Source organism: Hypomesus nipponensis, chromosome 3 (genome assembly GCF_054491055.1).
Source record: "Hypomesus nipponensis isolate SF chromosome 3, ASM5449105v1, whole genome shotgun sequence".
Lineage (NCBI taxonomy): Eukaryota > Metazoa > Chordata > Actinopteri > Osmeriformes > Osmeridae > Hypomesus > Hypomesus nipponensis.
The window spans coordinates 6,330,001-6,348,485 of record NC_140363.1 but is presented as its reverse complement, the minus strand read 5'-3'; the positions used below and the strand labels follow the sequence as shown (position 1 = coordinate 6,348,485).

At 45.6% G+C, this 18,485-nt stretch overlaps 1 protein-coding gene across 1 annotated transcript in view; it reads right to left on the bottom strand.

Annotated features, from left to right (window-relative positions):
* Window positions 1–488: 488 nt before the first annotated feature.
* rps6ka1 (ribosomal protein S6 kinase a, polypeptide 1) overlaps window positions 489–18,485 on the bottom strand; it is a 27,182-nt gene continuing 9,185 nt past the window's right edge. The window contains exons 3-22 of the mRNA XM_084674021.1: window positions 11,979–12,095; window positions 9,895–9,976; window positions 9,594–9,674; window positions 9,027–9,106; window positions 8,236–8,342; window positions 8,061–8,098; window positions 7,654–7,796; window positions 7,216–7,286; window positions 6,087–6,175; window positions 5,888–5,952; window positions 5,548–5,650; window positions 4,964–5,094; window positions 4,509–4,634; window positions 4,265–4,354; window positions 3,599–3,757; window positions 2,845–3,006; window positions 2,591–2,667; window positions 2,367–2,484; window positions 2,037–2,174; window positions 489–1,845 (exon numbers count right to left, since the gene is read on the bottom strand). Coding sequence (XP_084530147.1) covers window positions 1,723–1,845; window positions 2,037–2,174; window positions 2,367–2,484; window positions 2,591–2,667; window positions 2,845–3,006; window positions 3,599–3,757; window positions 4,265–4,354; window positions 4,509–4,634; window positions 4,964–5,094; window positions 5,548–5,650; window positions 5,888–5,952; window positions 6,087–6,175; window positions 7,216–7,286; window positions 7,654–7,796; window positions 8,061–8,098; window positions 8,236–8,342; window positions 9,027–9,106; window positions 9,594–9,674; window positions 9,895–9,976; window positions 11,979–12,095 — 2,100 coding nt within the window. The 3' untranslated portion in view covers window positions 489–1,722. The remainder of the gene's footprint in view (window positions 1,846–2,036; window positions 2,175–2,366; window positions 2,485–2,590; window positions 2,668–2,844; window positions 3,007–3,598; window positions 3,758–4,264; window positions 4,355–4,508; window positions 4,635–4,963; window positions 5,095–5,547; window positions 5,651–5,887; window positions 5,953–6,086; window positions 6,176–7,215; window positions 7,287–7,653; window positions 7,797–8,060; window positions 8,099–8,235; window positions 8,343–9,026; window positions 9,107–9,593; window positions 9,675–9,894; window positions 9,977–11,978; window positions 12,096–18,485) is intronic.

Below are 18,485 nucleotides of genomic sequence, written 5' to 3'. Positions count from 1 at the left end.
GTGCTTATGAACACCCGGCTAGATATAGCTATGCCTACGGTCTAGGGCTAGCTAGTCTACACTACAGGCTAGCTAGCTTATATCACATAGTTCCATCGCCCATCCGTCACTTTCCGATCTTGCCCATAGTTACACTGGGATTTGAACTCTGGTACTCCTGAGTACAAACAGGACGACAACCACTAACTTAAGACACCTAAAAGCTAGCTCTTTGATGGTGCGGGTGGGCGGTATTTATACTGTGAGTTTAACCAATTCAACTCAGTCACAGTAGTCTACGGGCTAGCTAGACAACTACAAGACAGCTACAATTAGCCTACAATAGTCTACGGCTAGCTAGATCTCACAGCCCTCTACCGCGTACAGGCTAGCAAGCAGAAAAAGCAAAAGATTAGGGTTAAACATGAAACCTGCTGTTTATAGCTGGAGGATAGTTTAGTTAGCTATCTTAATCAGAAGCATGCCAATCAGACAACGACAAAATCACATTTCTGGCAAGGATTCTGTTATAGATGACAAGCAATCATCAATTAATCAGATACTTTATGGAGAGAGTGCATCAAAGTCTGTCAATATGATCAAGTCTACAGTCAGTCCCAGGTCACATGACATCGACAGAGAAACAAAGGGTTGTGGGAGTTAAAAGTGCTTCAAATGCCTTGCACTAGGCTACAGTAATAACCGTCACTTCGGGAATAAAGTAAAACTCAACTAAACAACAACCAACAACAAAAGCAAACACAAAAGACAGCATTATTCAATATGCATATCAAAGAAACACTCTGAAAAAAAGATAGATTCATAATAATTCCAACAACATGCCACCACACTCAGGGCTTTTCTTTTCATCTTGAAAAATATTTGGACATTTCTCAAACTGCCATTTCATTATATACATTGACATTCTGAACAATTGGGAGTGCAGAAAGGGAGGAAGCCACTTATCATCACTGCTGCTGACCAATCACCATGCACACAACCCTGTGACCCCTCCCACAATGAGACTAGATACACTGTCATGCAACATACCGACACACTCTGTCCAATAAACATCAGCCAGAATTACATTCTTCTGGCTACCGCACCAAGACCAAGAGGCATTTATGGCGAACATTTTTTAATCATACACAATAACAGAAAGTTCATTCGGAGCGCAGGCATGGAGATAAGAGCAGATGGACTCTACTCTTAGTTCTCAGTCAGTCTCTTCCTGGTTGATGGATCAGAGTCAAGACACAGAGCTGGAGAGTCCAGACCAGATCTTGAACAGAACACTTATCAACTGGAGGATGAAACAAACAACCAGACAGACAGACAGACAGTCAGACAAACAGACAGACAGTCAGACAAACAGCCAATCAACCAGTAGACATGCAGCAAGCTAAACAACAACCAATTACAGCAATGTTGAGAAGAGAGGATAGCCAATCAGAATGAGACCCAAACATTGGTTAAAACCTGCTGCCACAATAAACAATCACTCTCATATCACCGTGCCCCCCCCCCCCCCTCCACACACACAGAGATTAGACTCTACCCCTCCATCCTCAACTATGCCCTTGCTTGTCCAGTGTGATTGATAGCTGGCAAGAATCTTTGTAGTGAGAGTGAAAGGGTGCTGATGTCAGAAGCAGGGTGGGATCAGAGTCATTTTCCGTGGCTGGTTGTAGGGAGGCGTGGCCTTGTCAGACCAAGGAAGGAGCTGATTGGGTGGTTCTCTCTCTACAGGGAGGTAGAAGGTAGCTTCTTGACGCGTCGCTGAGCCAGGAAGGATGACTCGATAGGTTTGAGTTCTGGAGGTGGCTGGGAGCTTTTCAGGGCCAAGTACGTAGCTGCCATTGCCCCCTGTAGGAACACACACAAACTGCAACATCTGGCCAGACTGGAGCTAGACGGTACAACTGAATAGCACAACTGATCCTACCGTGACTGACGGTAGCTAGATTCAAGGTTCAAGTAAACTTCCGTTCATAAAAGATGAACTGAATTGACATGAATATTAAAACCAATCAATTTCACGTGCGTGTGTGTGTTACCTTGACTAGTTTTGGGTCATGGTGCGGCAGCTGACTAGTGGGAAGTTTGTCTCTCTGGACGATCCAGGGGTGCTTCAGCACCTGCATGGCTGTCAGGCGCTGGTGGGGGTCCACATGCAGCATCTTGGAGACCAGGTCCTGAAAAGAAGCCATTGAAAATGGTCAACCTGCTCGAATCATTAGGAAAACGGACACAATTCATGTTGATAAATAGTTTGCCCAAATAGTAATTCATAAAGTGAAAACAGTATTGACCCAAGAACAGACAGTTTGCTTGATTGATGGGATGAGGACCAAGCTATGGACGAGGACCAAGCTAGGTGTGTGTACCTTGGCAGAGTCAGACACAGCGTCCCAGCTGCTTCCAGTCAGGGTGAAGCGACCACTGCCTATCCTGCCCAATATCTCCTCCGGGGTGTCCTCAGGCCCGTTGGCGAATGGAGTGAAGCTGGAAAAAAGAGGAGAGAATCAATGGAAGGGTCTACATTTACATGGTGAATAATTATGATATGGTGTAAGTGTGTATGTGTACATGCATGTGTGTGTGTGCTCACCCAGCCAGCATGGTATACAGCAGGACTCCAAGACTCCAGATGTCACAGCCCTCATCGTAGCCTTGGCGCTTCAACACCTGCAAGCACACAGCCATGCTGGTGAAGGTGTGCGAGTGTGTGTGTGTGTGCCAGCAAGTGCTGACACTGGCACTAATGGCTTAGAGGGAGATACACCAATGGCAGAGCAGGCTCACTAAGATGGACCAATGGCAGAGCAGCCTGACTGATGTGGACCAATGGCAGAGCAAGCTCACCTCAGGGGCCACAAAGTTGGCTGTGTAGCATGGCGTCATCAGCAGGCCGTTGTTTGCCCTCAGCTGCTTGGCGAAGCCGAAGTCACAGATCCTGATGGACTCGGGGTTACCAGACTCATCCACATACAGGATGTTACTGGGCTTCAAGTCCCTGTGAACCACCTAGGAGACAGCAAACACTGCTAGTTGGTACTGGGCTTCAAGTCCCTCTGAACCAACTGGGAGACAGTAAACACTGCTAGCTGTGCTCAGCTCTGGGTTTATCTTTCAAAATAACGGGGTGGAGCAGAGCAGAGCACAGTAGAACACAGTCCAGAAGAGGGCAGAAGAGGGCAAGGTAAAGCTGAGTACAGAAGAGTAGACTGTAGCAGACCGAGTACTTTAAAGAAGAGCAGAGTAGAGTACATTGTAGCAGAGTAGAGAAGTCTTGAATTGTACAGTGTAGCAGAGTATGATAGAACTAAACAAAGAAGAGTAGAACAGAGTAGAGCAGAACAGAGTAGAACAGAGTAGTGTACAATACATTAACACCGTATAGAGTACAGAGAAAAGTACAGTAGAACACACTAGAGTAGAACAGTAAAGAAGAGAAGAGTAGAACAGAGTAGAACCTAGAAGAGTACAGTAGAACATAGTCCAGTTAGAACACCACAGCACAGAACAGCACAGAGGACAGTAGAGTCCAGTTAGAACACCACAGCACAGAGTACAGCAGAGTCCAGTTAGAACACCACAGAACGGCACGTGCACTCACCCCCTGAGAGTGCAGGTACTCCACAGTCTTGGTGATGGTGTGGAGGACTGAGCTGGCCTCCCTCTCAGAGAAGCACTTCTGTTTGAGGATCCTGTCCAGGAGCTCTCCCCCCCTCATCAGCTCCGTCACCAGGAACACCTGCTTCCCACTGTCATACACCTGCAGAGGCCCTCCCCCAGCACAGGGAGATCAGGATATTGTCACGTGGTACTGATGAATGGTTGCCACTGTCATAGTAGTAAAGTAGATGAACCCAGCTAAGGAGAACTGAGACATTTGTGATGTTCCCCTGAGGTATTTAAGAGGTACTGAATGTTGCCTTTTTGCGACATTACAGGTACATTACAGGTACATGTGAATGGGGAACGTTCTGAATGTACCTTTAACCGTCCCAAACAGGCTGTGACATTCAGTACCTCTGTAAGACCTTAGGAAACGTTACAAATGTTTTAGGTGCGTGTCTTGTACATCATGACACTTGTTATCTGGGAATAGACTGTCTTAGTAGTGATGAAGATAGTCCTAGAATTGACAGAGATCATGTTACCGTCATAGTAGTGTCCAGGAGCTACTTTCATAGTAGTGATGAAGATGAAGATACTGTCAAAGTAGTGGTGAAGATGATGAAACTAACAGTGTCATCATGGTTACCAGTGTTTAACTCACGTCTTTGAGGGTGATAATGTTGGGGTGCTGGCCATATCTCAGCAAGATCTCGATCTCCTCTGAGGGGTCCGTCATTGTCTTGTCAATCACCTAGAAAACACACACACACACAAATGCAATCTAAGACACCTCTACTGGGACAGGAACCAGGTGTGTGTTGTGTTGGGACCAGGGGGAGTGAATGTGTGTATAGGGACACAATGTGTGTGTGTGTTGTGTGTTCTCGAGGAGAGTGTGTCTTGACCTTCACAGCATACTCTGTGCTGGTTGCTTTGTGGATGCAGCGCTTGCAGACAGAGAAGGAGCCCATGCCGATGTCCTCCTTCAGCATGTAGCCATCGCTGAACAGCACGTTCTTCCCATGCAACTGCTGCAGAGAGAGAGAGAGAGAGAGAGAGAGAGAGAGAGAGAGAGAGAGAGAGTGAGAGAGATAGAGAAGGAGGCAGAGGGAGACAGAAGAGATAGAGAGAGATAGATAGAGATAGAGATAGAGATAGAGATAGAGATAGAGAGAGAGAGAGAGAGAGAGAGAGAGAGAGAGAGAGAGAGAGAGAGAGAGAGAGAGAGAGAGAGAGAGAGAGAGAGAGAGAGAGAGAGAGAGCACATCACACAAACCCTCCAACCTTTACACTCCAACCCAACCACTACAGGTTTACACTCCTACCCTCTTCATGTAGGTTTGAGATCTAGAGAGCTTACCTGGACCACTGGGTGTGGGGCCGGCTGAGCAAACTCGTCTGACCCCTCCTCCTCCAGCATCGCCGTGGCAACAAAGCTGAACCCTCGGAAGAGCTGGTGAGCACCAGCACTTGGGGGAATACCCGGAGAGTCTGGAGGAGTAACACACACCGGCACACACACACAGAGACACACGCACACATAGGCACACACACAGAGACACGCACACAGTCATAGACACAGTTACACAGACACACAATAGCACACAAACACAGTCACACACCCAACCACACACACACATGTACGAAGTCACACATATTATAGCAGGTGGCCTCATAAAAGGACAGTTGATTTCACAATAAAATGTTACATTGATGGTGGAAAGTTGCCTCAAACTGAAAACAATGAAAGGTCTAATTTTGCTTTAAGCCAGTAAGAAGGTAAGTTTGTCCATTAGAAAGATGATCCGTGTTCATAGACAATGCTCCATGATATATTAGTAAGCAAATCTTGGTCTGCCATGTGACGCTCTACAAGGTCTCAGACTTGAGACTGTAAATCAGACTCTGGACCTGTTCCTTTAAGAGAGCCCCTTCATGTCTTACCTTTCGGGGTACGGGAGGTGAACTCTGAGTCAAAGTAGAAGGTGTCGTCAGGACGAGCCACTGCAGGCTTGAACGGGGGTTTGATCTCTCTCCTGAACAGTTTCTGGGAAGGATGGAGAAGGCAGACATCACGCAAGAGACAGATGTGGAAACATCTGGGGAGAGGAGGGGAGAGAGGAGGAGGGGTGGGGAGAGAGGAGGAGGGGTGGGGAGAGGAGGGGTGGGGAGAGAGGAGGAGGGGAGAGAGGAGGAGGGGTGGGGAGAGGAGTGGAGAGCATTGGTATAGCAGTGCATTAGCACTGCAGTGCATTAGCACTGCAGAGCCTCCCCAGACACATACATTCCAGTCGATTGTGGAGAAGAAGCTGTGGCGTTTGATCTCCTCTGCTCCGTCGGCTCCAGAACCTGGCAACCCAACAACACTGTTAGTAAAACCACTATGGCTACATCGGAACCTGGCAAAACACAGCCACAGTGTTAGTAAAACCACAACGATACACTGGCTAACCGTCCCAGTGGACGGGCCAGAGAGGACTGACCCATCCTGTTGGTGGGGTTCCTCTTGAACAGGGCTCTGAGGAGGGACTGGGCCTCAGAACTCAGGAACTGGGGCATTCCCAGACGCGCCCTGCAGGCGGAGAAACACACAAGCACACAAACATTAGACTCTGCACAGTGATCAAATACAGGAAAATATATGGAAACACTTTCTTTGAAGCCCATATGGGTAACGCATTATGCAGAAGTAAAATACAATACAGTAATCATTTGAATAATTGAATGGGAACATTGGCTTGCAAGAAAGCACAGACACAGGAATATCTATAAGGACACGTACAGCACAAGCATGTTTTTGTATAATTATGTTGGTAGCCAGTCTATTTTTTATTATTTAATATATGTGGAAATATTTCAAATAACCTTTTACTCTTTGTATTTTGGTATATTGTTATGTGGATTGATGAGGAAAAAACACATTTCTTCCATTTCATAAAGTTGTAACTAACTAGTTGTAATAAAGAATATATATACACACATTTGTGGCAACCGCTTTTGTGTTATTCAACTTGTGGAATAAAGCAGAGTATGAAAGGAGTTGGTGTCATGAAATGTGCCGAATATTGTTACTTCACTGAATGCAGACAATGACCACGTTATAATGTTCAAGTGATGTCTTGTGCATTGTGACATTTCATCCCTTTGCCTAAAGCAATCCAAGATCATTTTGAAGTGGCTTATTAGTATGCTTTTACACATTATGATGCAGTAATAGTGATTAGGTGCTCGTTGACTCTATCTTTTAAATACATCAGTGTTGATCATTGTAATATGGAATGATTGTATGCTGTGGTATGATGTTTCTGTACAGTACAGGTCAATACCACACCACAAGTCTTGAGTCTTTATGAGTGCATTCCTACTGTATGGTATTTCATTACAAGTACATATATAATGCCCTATGCATATGGACTTTAAATAAAGTGTTTCCCCAATATTCAAAAAAAAAAAACGTGATTTAGACCTCTAGGATTAAAAGGTTTATAATATAGATCAGCGCATCTACATGATTTAAAGAGACAAACCTAAGCAATAATACACAGTATTGTGTGACTGACAGTTGTGACTGTATGAATGAGTTTTCATGGTTAGAGGTTGATGTTCACGTACTTCAGGATGAGGTTCATGGTCTCCTTACGGTCCTTCCCCTGGAATGGTAGAGAGCCTGTCAGCATCTCAAACTGTTGAGGGAAAAACACAACCATCAGCTCTCTTCACAAACTATTATCCATTAGGCTCTACTCTATTAATGTCTGCATTTTGTATATATTCAGTTTATGTTGTCAAGTTGCAGGAGGAAAAATCGTTAATTAATTAGTGTCATAATGTATGGGACATTGCAGCAACTGACATTATTATCTATCTATGCAAATGAGGTTGCAAACACAATAAACATATTCATTCAATAGATATTGGTTCACTTGTGTTGTCAGAGAGCCAAAGTACTGACTTTTATGTGGTTACAGAGCCTGGAAAGGAGAATCTCATTTTGAGGGTTGAGGTCAGAACCATAATAGAACCATCCATAAGCAATACACTGCAACTCACCATCAGTACCCCAAACGACCACCAGTCAGCGCTATGGATGTGTCCCTGCCGGTTGACCACCTCTGGGGCCATGTACTCCACAGTACCACAGAAGGAGTAGGCCTTCTTCTCATGATCGATGGCCTCTTTACAAAGGCCAAAGTCTGGGGGAGTACACAACATCCCAATACTGCTCAAAAATACACAACCAATCAGATTTGTTTTTTGTTTTGTTAGTTTTTTCCTCAAAAGGTATGGCCACAAGGAGATTATATACAGCAGACAGTATTTAGCGTGTGGATCCAGTAATCGGTGTGTATGTGTGTGCATCTGTGTGTATGTGTATCACTGTGTGTGTGTAATGGTGTGTGTAATGGTGTGTGTCTGAGTGTGAATTGGTGTGTTGTGTGTGTGTGCATGCATTGTACCTGTGAGTTTGATGTGCCCCTCCTCATCCAGTAGAATGCTACGAATCAACAACAGAGAACGTGAGTGGCAGAGATGACGATCATACATGTTGAATCGAGTCTCGGGGAGGGAGGAACATTCAGGAACCACTGCATAATTACGTGTGTGTGTGTGTGTGTGTGCGTGCGTACGTACTTCTCAGGCTTAAGGTCTCTGTAGATGATGCCCAGGCCGTGCAGATGGTCCAGACCCAGAGCTAGCTCTGCCAGGTAGAACTTCACATCCTCCTCTGTGAACATCACCTGGACAACACACACACACACATATGGGGGGAGCGTTTAACAGAAGAGGTATATGATGTCATGTTGGAAAATGTGAACCTTGCTAAACCTTTTTTTCCCCGGGTCTCAAGGACATCGTAACACGTTAGGAGAGTCCTAACCGTCACCCTACAGTCTCACCTCCTAACCCTAGAGTCTCACCTCCTAACCCTAGAGCTTCACCTCCTAACCCTACAGTCTCACCTCCTAACCCTAGAGTCTCACCTCCTGACCCTAGAGTCTCACCTCCTGACCCTAGAGTCTCACCTCCTAACCCTACAGTCTCACCTCCTGACCCTAGAGTCTCACCTCCTGACCCTAGAGTCTCACCTCCTAACCCTACAGTCTCACCTCCTAACCCTAGAGTCTCACCTCCTGACCCTACAGTCTCACCTCCTAACCCTACAGTCTCACCTCCTAACCCTAGAGCTTCACCTCCTAACCCTAGAGCTTCACCTCCTAACCCTACAGTCTCACCTCCTAACCCTAGAGTCTCACCTCCTGACCCTAGAGTTTCACCTCCTGACCCTACAGTCTCACCTCCTAACCCTACAGTCTCACCTCCTAACCCTAGAGTCTCACCTCCTAACCCTACAGTCTCACCTCCTAACCCTAGAGTCTCACCTCCTAACCCTAGAGTCTCACCTCCCAACCCTACAGTCTCACCTCCTTGGACAGTCTGGTGAACAGATCTCCACCTCGCAGGAAGTCCAAGATCAGGTACAGTTTGCCCTCGGTCTGGAAGGCTGCATAGACCAACACAAACACGCATCCACACAGACACATGCATTTCAGTTGCACAAAGTGCCATAATTACATGAAAGGTACAGAGGAAAACTCATAACCCTCCAGACAGACAGGCTCCAGACAGACAGGCTCCAGACAGACAGGCTCCAGACAGACAGGCTCCAGTCAGACAGTCTCCAGACAGACAGGCTGCAGACAGACAGGCTCCAGACAGACAGGCTGCAGACAGACAGGCTCCAGACAGACAGGCTCCAGACAGACAGGCTCCAGACAGACAGGCTCCAGACAGACAGACTCCAGACAGACAGGCTGCAGACAGACAGGCTCCAGACAGACAGGCTCCAGACAGACAGGCTCCAGACAAACAGACTCCAGACAGACAGGCTCCAGACAGACAGGCTCCAGACAGACAGGCTGCAGACAGACAGGCTCCAGACAGACAGGTTCCAGACAGACAGGCTCCAGACAGACAGGCTCCAGACTCACCATAGTGAAGCTTCACCACAAATGGATGATTGACGTCTGCTAGAATGTCCCTCTCCATCTTGGTCCTCACACGATCTCTCACTGCACACAAGCACAAGACAAGGAGCTTGGTTCGTACTTGGTTTGTAGGAACTCTAGGGTTTGTTTACAAATATAAGAGGGTTCAAGAGGTGTGTGCGTGGATACGTAGTGTCCACGATGGATAGAAAGACAGATAGAAAGATGGATTGATGGGTGGATGGATGTGTATGTGTGTGTGTGTGTGTGTGTGTGTGTGTGTGTGTGTGTGTGTGTGTGGTACCTTTAAGGGTGGCTTTCTTCAGGACCTTCATAGCGTACAGCTCGTTGTTGTCAGGTGGGGTCACCTTTCGTACCAGGAACACCTGCATAACAACAATCTCATCACATGGGGCCTGTACTACGAATCAAGATTTGGCGTTAGCAAGGTAACTTCCCAGGTTCAACCCAGGGTTTTCTGTACTGATCCCTTGTTACCGGGGTAGATCGCCATGGTAACACATGCTGAAAGGCTAACCTGCTCGGGAGCAGGTTAAGTAGAAGATCAGACATCAACCGGTATAAAAACCCCGCCCACTAACTCATTCTTGACGATAATGTCGTCACCGTTCACAGAAGATCCTGTGTAGCTTGGTGCGCGGATAGTGAGAGGTGCGCTCAGAAGAGCCAGAACATTTAGAGACTGACAAAACTCTTTTGCATTCCCTCATGAGCATCTTTCTGAAAGATATAGGTTCTTAGCAGAGGAAATTACATATATTGCCAGCTTCTTGAGCCGTATGTTGCCAATGAGACACATTGAAGCTGTGCACTCACAGTCCCACAGACTGTATAGCATTTCGTTATTTCGCTATGGGTACTTTTATAGTGTGGGTGATGCAGAGAACCAGAGCAAGAACACAACGCAATTGCGACAAAGACGAACCTTTTGACATCGACGTTGTCTATGTAGTCCAAATATTGACTGAGCCTTAGGGTCGCGAAAATAAACAATAATAAGAATAATAAATGTATATGTGAGATAACAATGGTTTGTGCTCGCCGAAGGCAAGCACACCCCAATAATACATCAACAACATTTTAACGTTGTGGAATGCACACGTGTAATTATGATCACATCTTCAATAAGTCATGTAGTTTACGCATTTACAGCGTCTACTATTTTCTGCCAGCTTGGCAGCAGCAACTTTGTTGAATTTTGCCTATATTATATGTCTGTATTCCTGATATGCTTGTATTACAATATTTCATGCAGGAGGTGTAGACAAAGTTTGTAAGATTATTGTCTGCTCCGGCTGAGTGAAATATGCGGCTCTTGTTTCGTCCATGTTTGCCATTGGACATACGGTGCAAACACCGCCCCTTTATGTGAACGCGCACGTCTCTAGATTGGAAAGATCTGGGTTGAGTTAGAGAATTGATAACCGCCGTCGTAGTACCGCTTATCCTGATTGCAATTGTTAGGCTTCGCGTAGCCGGGTAACTGCAAGTAATCCGGAGCATGTTGATCTTGATTCGTAGTACAGGCCCCTGCTCTTCAACCTCTATTGGGCAGGTTCACTAAGGGATCTCATGAACACTAACAGCCAGGTGAGAGGCTGTGTATTGGGGCAGGGATGGGGATTAGAAGGAAAAGAGTCACAATGGCAGTGGAACACACTACACAGGTGGCCTTTACAGGTAACACAACCATACAACCATACGGGAGTTCAGGACTATTCAATAGATGCAGTAGGACACTGCATGTGTCTGTGTGTGTGTATGCGTGTTTTACTGTTCTTGTAAGAAAAATAGCCCCCCCAAATATAGTTAACTAAAGTAAAGTGTGGACATTTTGCTAGTTCTAGGAGGTTTTAAGGTTTTAGGGAGTCAGATGGTTGAGCGGTGAGGGAGTCGGGCTAGTAATCAGAAGGTTGCTGGATCGATTCCCCGCTGTGCCAAATGACATTGTGTCCTTGGGCAAGGCACTTCACCCTACTTGCCTCGGGGGGAATGTCCCTGTACTTACTGTAAGTCGCTCTGGATAAGAGCGTCTGCTAAATGACTAAATGTAAATGTAAATGTAAGGGGTTTTGTGTTCTGGTTAGAATTACTGTTGAGGGTTAAGGTAAGGGTTCGAGTTAGGTTTTAAGGTGAGGATTCGAGTTAGGGGATAGAGTGAGGGTTAGAAGTTAGGTATAACAAGATTTTCATGGGAGTTACTTGTAGGTGCTCACTAGTATAGTAGAACGTGTGTGTGAGGCTTTGAGTTGTGTGTGTGGTGTGCATGTGTGTCTATATGTGTGTGTGAGGGTGTGTGTGTGAATATGTATGTGTATGACTGTGTGTGTGTGTGTGTGTGTGTGTGTGTGTGTGTGCGCGCGTTACCTTGCCGAAAGACCCCTGTCCCAGGACTTTGAGCAGCTCAAATTGAGAGGCGTCTGCCTTCTCCGAGCCCTCCTTGACAACATGGGTGATGTTGATCTCCTTAATGACATCATCATCCTGAAACACAGAGACAACAAGGATATAAGTTGTAGGGTTGTAGTTATGCAGTAGTAATGGTGTAGAAAGGCTGTGTGAATGTTGTCGCAATGTTGTAGAAAGGTTGTATTGATATTGTAGAATGGTTATGGTAATGGTGTAGTAATTGTGTCATAACATTGTAGAAAGGTTGTAGTAATGTTGTAGAAGGGCTGTAGTAATGTTGTAAAAAGACAGTCATGTTAGAAAGCTTGTAGCAGTGTTGTAGTGATGTTGTAGAAAGGTTGTACTGATGCTGTGGAAAAGGTTGTAGTAATATTTTAGGTTGGGGTTGTAGTGATGTTGTGGTAATATTGTAGGTGGGTTGTAGTAATGTTGTGGAAATATTGTAGGTGGGTTGTAGTAATAGCTTCCTGATTTTGATGCAGCCGTCAACCAAACCTCCTTTTTCATAAGAGACGCTCTGTTTCACAAGCTGTGAATTCCTCAATGTAAAATTGTGCGATGTTGTGAATTATAATACTAGGTAAAACTACAATTTTCACTCTGCAATTTTTTATAGGGACAATTTGTGTTTCTGTGGCTTTGGTAGGGACATGACCCTAGCATCCCTACTTAATTATACGCCCTTGGATGTAGCAGTATTAAAAGAATACATTTGAAAGTTTCAGTAATGTTGGTATAAAGTGGTAGTACTGTAAACAGATTGCAGGGAGGTTTCAGTTTGATGCAAGAGTCATGGTCGCTTTTCTCACATGAAAAGGGTGTGCTGTGATCGGATCCCATTAAAACATGCAGCTCAAAAAGAAGAGGAGAGCAGAGAGAGGAAGGTATAACCCTGACAGCCTGGTACTAGACCAGTACAAATATCTCTTGATCTCTCTCTCTTTCTCTCTGAGTCTTCCTCCCTCCCCCTCCATCCTTCTGTCTCTCTCTGTCAGTCCCCCCCCCTCTCTCTCATACACACAGGAAGTACTCAAGGGAAGTGGTCCAGCCTGTGCTGAGAAACTGGAGGGTGTGATCACCACAGCTGGTAGTCACACCTTCCTGCTACCAGGAAGCAGCGTGGCTACCAGGAAGTGCGTGGCCATGGGGTCCGGCACCCAGCACCCCAGAGGCTTTCTGTTCCATGCTGTTTAAATCATCTCCTTTTGTAACATTGAGGGTTTGAACTGTCCTCAGCTCTGAAAAAGAGAGTCCTGTTCAAACTAGTACACCAAACATTCAAACTAATCTGGACTTTTCAGGGACTTTTTCATGTCTTGTCTTGGCTCCATTGCTTATATATACTTGTGTATATATATTTCTCGTAAACTGCTCATCAAAACAACGTCACAAACGGCACTAAGCGTCCTTGGGTTGTAAGTAGGACACTCGCAAATTTTGAAGTTCATTCAATGCCCAGTTCTCGACATAACTGAGACACAGACACACAGACAGACAGCTCAAAAGAGATTTGTGCTTTTATAGTTAGATGTTAACTGGGTACTAAAGACATTAGATATCTCTGCCAGCATAACTGGAACAGAGAGACCACTGCTACAAGTCAACATCTCCTGGTATATAGCAAGTCACATCTCTTTTAGGTTGATAACAACATTAAGTTATATCTCTCTATAACAACGTACAATTTATCTGGTTTCATTCTATAACATTGTATATCAGGTTTAGGTCTATAACAACGTACAATATATCTGGTTTACGTCTATACCAATGTTTATCTGGTTTAGGTCTATAAAAACATCTATCGGGTTGATGGTCTATATAACAACATATGATGTTGGTCTATAATAACATACAGTATTTCAGATTTAGGTCTATAACGATATATATCTGATTTAGGTCTATAACAACGGACAGTATATCTGGTTCAGGTCTATAACAACATCTATCCGGTTGATGACCTATAACAACGTATACCTGGTGTAGGTCTGTAACAACGTCTATATGGTTTAGGCCTATAACATATCTGTACCGTCCATGGGATCCTGAGGCTTGCTAGTGAAGCGTCTGTCTCTCTGCTTGTCTCTGTCGGATGGCTGCTAGCAGGGCTGGCCTTCCTCTGCTGTTTCTTTAACAGATACACGGCCAACAGGCGACTCAGGTTGAACCTCCTTCTGTCTTTGTCCATGTCAGGGTTCCCTGCTAGGCTCTTTACCTCACACCCTGGCCTCCCTCTATCTCCCCTGCATGCCGTCTATCTCAGAGCCTCCATGTCTGCTGCGTGTGGCCCTACTGGGACCTAGCTGTTTAACTGCAGCAGGAAGGAGAGGTAGGCAGGAAGGAAGAACCGCACTGTCTGTAGAACCACCAGACGAAGGTGTGAACCCAAGAGAGTGGCAAAATGAGGAGGAGAGAGAGACCGACAGAGAGAGAGAGAGAGAGAGAGACGCACAGAGAGAGAGAGACGCAGAGAGAGAGATCACATTTTCCTGTGTTTCATTCACTGCAATGACTAGTTGAATACTGTGTGTATGCATGTTTGTACAGTATGTATATGTATGTATGCATGTATGTATGTATGTATGTATAATGTAGGAGCTTGTTTGTGCTCATAGATGTTTGCTTGTGTGTTTCATTTCTGTTGTGCAATTAAGCCCCCTCTGTAGACTGGATATCTATGTAAGTTAATAATTTCCAATGTTGTTGGTTCACTGTGGACCGTTTTGGCAACATTGTTTAACTCATGCCAATAAATCATACTGAATTGAATTTAGAGAGCCAGAGAGAGCGATAGACACATTGATTTATAACAGCCTTTATAGTGCAATCGAAACTGCAGGATACCAGCCATTTCTACCACCATGGACATTACCGAAATCCCTTGATAAAGCTGATCCAAGACATGAAACAAATGGGTAGCTCACCGGATAAGTGCACCAACCATGTAGGCAGTCTCCAGCCTTGGCACTTTGCTGCCTATCTTCCCCTCTCTCTCTCTCTCTCTCTCTCTCTCTCCCTGCCTTTCCTGTCACACATCACTTACAAACTGTCCAATGAAGCATGGAAAATGCCAGAAAATATAAAACCCGAGACTAAAAGAAGACATGAGACTAAATCAAATACCCCTGTTACAAATGCAGCACTGGTGGCCCTGTGTCTCCTCCTCCCCCGGCGGGAAGGTTTGACAGCCTGTATTGGCAAACCATCAATGCACCACCTTGCCATTACCACGGCAACACTGGCTTTGGATTTACTGCCCCTGTTCCTGACAACCTTGTCTTCCATATTGGTAGTATTTCCTGACTAACCAAATTATTGAGGTAGAACCAGAGATGGAGAGAGAGAGACAGACAGACAGGCAAAGGGTGGGGAAGAGAGGGAGACAGAGAGAGGGTTATAGAGGGAGAGGAAAGGAAGGGCGGAGGGAGGGGAGGGATCCTACCTTCTTTATCCCGGACAGGTGAGAGAAGACCTAGGGGGTGAAGTGACCTTGATAAGACTACAGTCCTTTTGTGCTGCACACGCGATCACACACATTATCAGAAGACGTTTTTTTTGGTCTCACAGTATGACACACACACACACACACACACACACACACACACACTCAGGGAGCAGCCTGGAGGGCAGCCAGGAGCAGGGGGCAGCCTGGAGGGCAGCCAGTCTCACTCTAACAGCTAAGACCAGTCTCACTCTAACAAACCCAAACCTGTCTCACCCTAACAAACCCAGACATGTCTCACTAACAGCTAAGACCAGTCTCACTCTAACAACCCAGACCAGTCTCACTCAACAAACCCAAACCTGTCTCACCCTAACAAACCCAGACATGTCTCACTCTAACAGCTAAGACCAGTCTCACCCTAACAACCCAGACCAGTCTCACCCTAACAAACCCAGACCTGTCTCACACTAACAGGAGACCAAGCGTGGTTTTGCAAGAAACAGGAAGACGGCTTTCAACAGAGTTGACAGGATGTAGCTATTCCTTCCCAGCGTTAACTTCCTCTTTCTCTGGAGACCACAGAGAGACTAATGTCACCTTTCGCTCCTCGAGACAATTATACAATACTGAAAGTCTAACTTATAATACTCCGGTATGTCTAAGATTGTAACCATACACCAGTCTAGAACATGACAAACCCTAATCCCCTTGCATCTCCTCTCTACAGACCTAGAGTCTAGTATGAGTTCTGGTGCTATCAGCTCTCGACAGAACTAGAGTCTAGTATGAGTTCTGGTGCAATTGGACCTGAGTTACTGAGTTATAAATCAATAGGGAAATCCCTTTATATACCATCAACACACACGCACACACACCCTCACACACAAACACACACTTGCCTCTGCGGAATGATGTTTGGTGCGGAATATAAGCCTCCACATTTCTCTGCGTGCAGCTTCCCATGTCCCTGACCCAAACTGATGAAGCAGTGCAGACTCAGTAAGATAATTACGTCACACACACACACACGTGTGAAATAAGGAAATACAAAGGAGTGTCTAAATGACCGCCCGGGGGAGAAGCCCAACGTATTTAATACGGATCCGGAAACTTAACCTCTTACTGGGACACCCCGGCTGTGAAACCAACATACACAAACTCAAACACTAACTATCATAAAATGTGTTGTTATGTGAGAAAAGCGAGAATCCAAAGACAGAGGAGAAGGAGGAGAAGGAGGAGAGGAGGAGGAGGAGGAGGAGGAAAGGAGAAGGAGAAGAGGAGTAGGAGGAGGTGAAGAGGAGGACCAAAGAAGGAGGAGCCTGAGGGACAGTGTGCTGCTGGGTGGTGTTGCTAGGCAGCAGAGGGGGGAGACTTGAAGTAGAGGTGCTTGTCTCAACTCGACTCACAGGGTGATGTGCGTTCTCTTCCAGCACGCTCTCTTTTGCTTCATGTCGGGAATAACGCACACATACCACGCACAAACTACATTCATTTGGGCAGTGGGTTCCTGAGAATTTGACCATTTATGTTTGAAGTAAAGTCCTAACATAAACTTTGAAACAGGACAGAAGATTCTAAAGAAGCAGAGGATTCCAATGCTGTTCGGTGCAGTAGTATCCAGCAGTGACCATGAGAGGGCAGTGTAGTTAAACTAGTGCTGCGCTCCACAGAGGGCAGGAGGAGAGCAGCTATTACCAAGTATGGACATGTTCTTCACCCCAGCTGTGGAGGGTATATACCATCCAAGATACAGTGAAGAAGAGGACAGTAGAGGAAGTGAGGAAAGGACAGGAAGTGAGGAAAGGAAGTGAGGAAAGGACAGGAAGAGAGGACAGGAAGTGAGGAAAGGACAGGAAGAGAGGACAGGAAGTGAGGAAAGGACAGGAAGCGAGGACAGGACTCCCCTGAGTAGCCGGTCAAAAGCATCGGTACACCCTCAGCCTACGGGACCCTGCAAGATAGTAGTCCCTATCCGTTTACTGTCTAAGTCACGAGCAGTTGTTAACACTGTTGTGCTTTATGATGCACAGTATAAATTAACTTGGAAATGGAGAATGAATGTATGTTTTACTTTATAGAAGTAAATGTAAAAGCAGTCAAGTACACATCTCAGCCCGAACACCAGCTTATTTGCATAACACTTGATGTTCAACCTGAGACTATTATGATTGGCTGTGTAGTTATAGACTGTCTATACTTCCATACACTACAATCCATTTCCTGCTTAAAGTTGCTAGCATTAGCTATTGTGCTGCTGCTAAAAGTCAGGAAGCCTGTCCACACACAGGAAACAAATTCATCCTGGAAGATCAGAGTTCTCTGCTTATAACCAGAGTCAACCCTTCCTGCCAAAGCACTAGTGGGGGCCGTCTGGAATACCTCCCCCCTGTTCCCATGCACACAAACACTCTGTGGACATGGTACAAACAAAGCTGTGCATAAGGTTAGCATCGGACCATGTGTACATTAACAAGAAATGATTCAAAGAGAGAGGGGAGGAGGGAAAGGAGTGAGAAAATGAAGGAGGAGAAGGAGAAACTCTCTACAATGCGAGTAAATCATTCGCATATGCGGCCAAATCTTTAATTAGCCCTAAAGGCAGGAAAAGAAAGAGGGAAGTAGGGATGAGGTGTACAAAGAGTGAATATTGACCACACACACACCTAATCGTGGTTGAAAACCCGCCTGACCCTGACCAGGGACATGACATTTGAATGAATATGAGGTAGGAATGTGAGCAACAGGTGGTGTGTGTGTATGTGTGTTTATGTGTGTGTGTGTGAGTGTGAGAGAGAGAGAGAGAGAGAGAGAGAGAGAGAGAGAGAGACAGTATTACTTTTTAGCACAAAGAAGTCAATGATCTTGAGGGAGAGCTGCTGTAACTATGACAACAGCGCGCTCCGGTGTAATATGGATGGATGGATCATTGGATTGATGGACGAATATATGATGAATGGAGGATATATGGATGAATTAATTGATAGATGGATGGATATATATGTCAATGGATGGATACATGG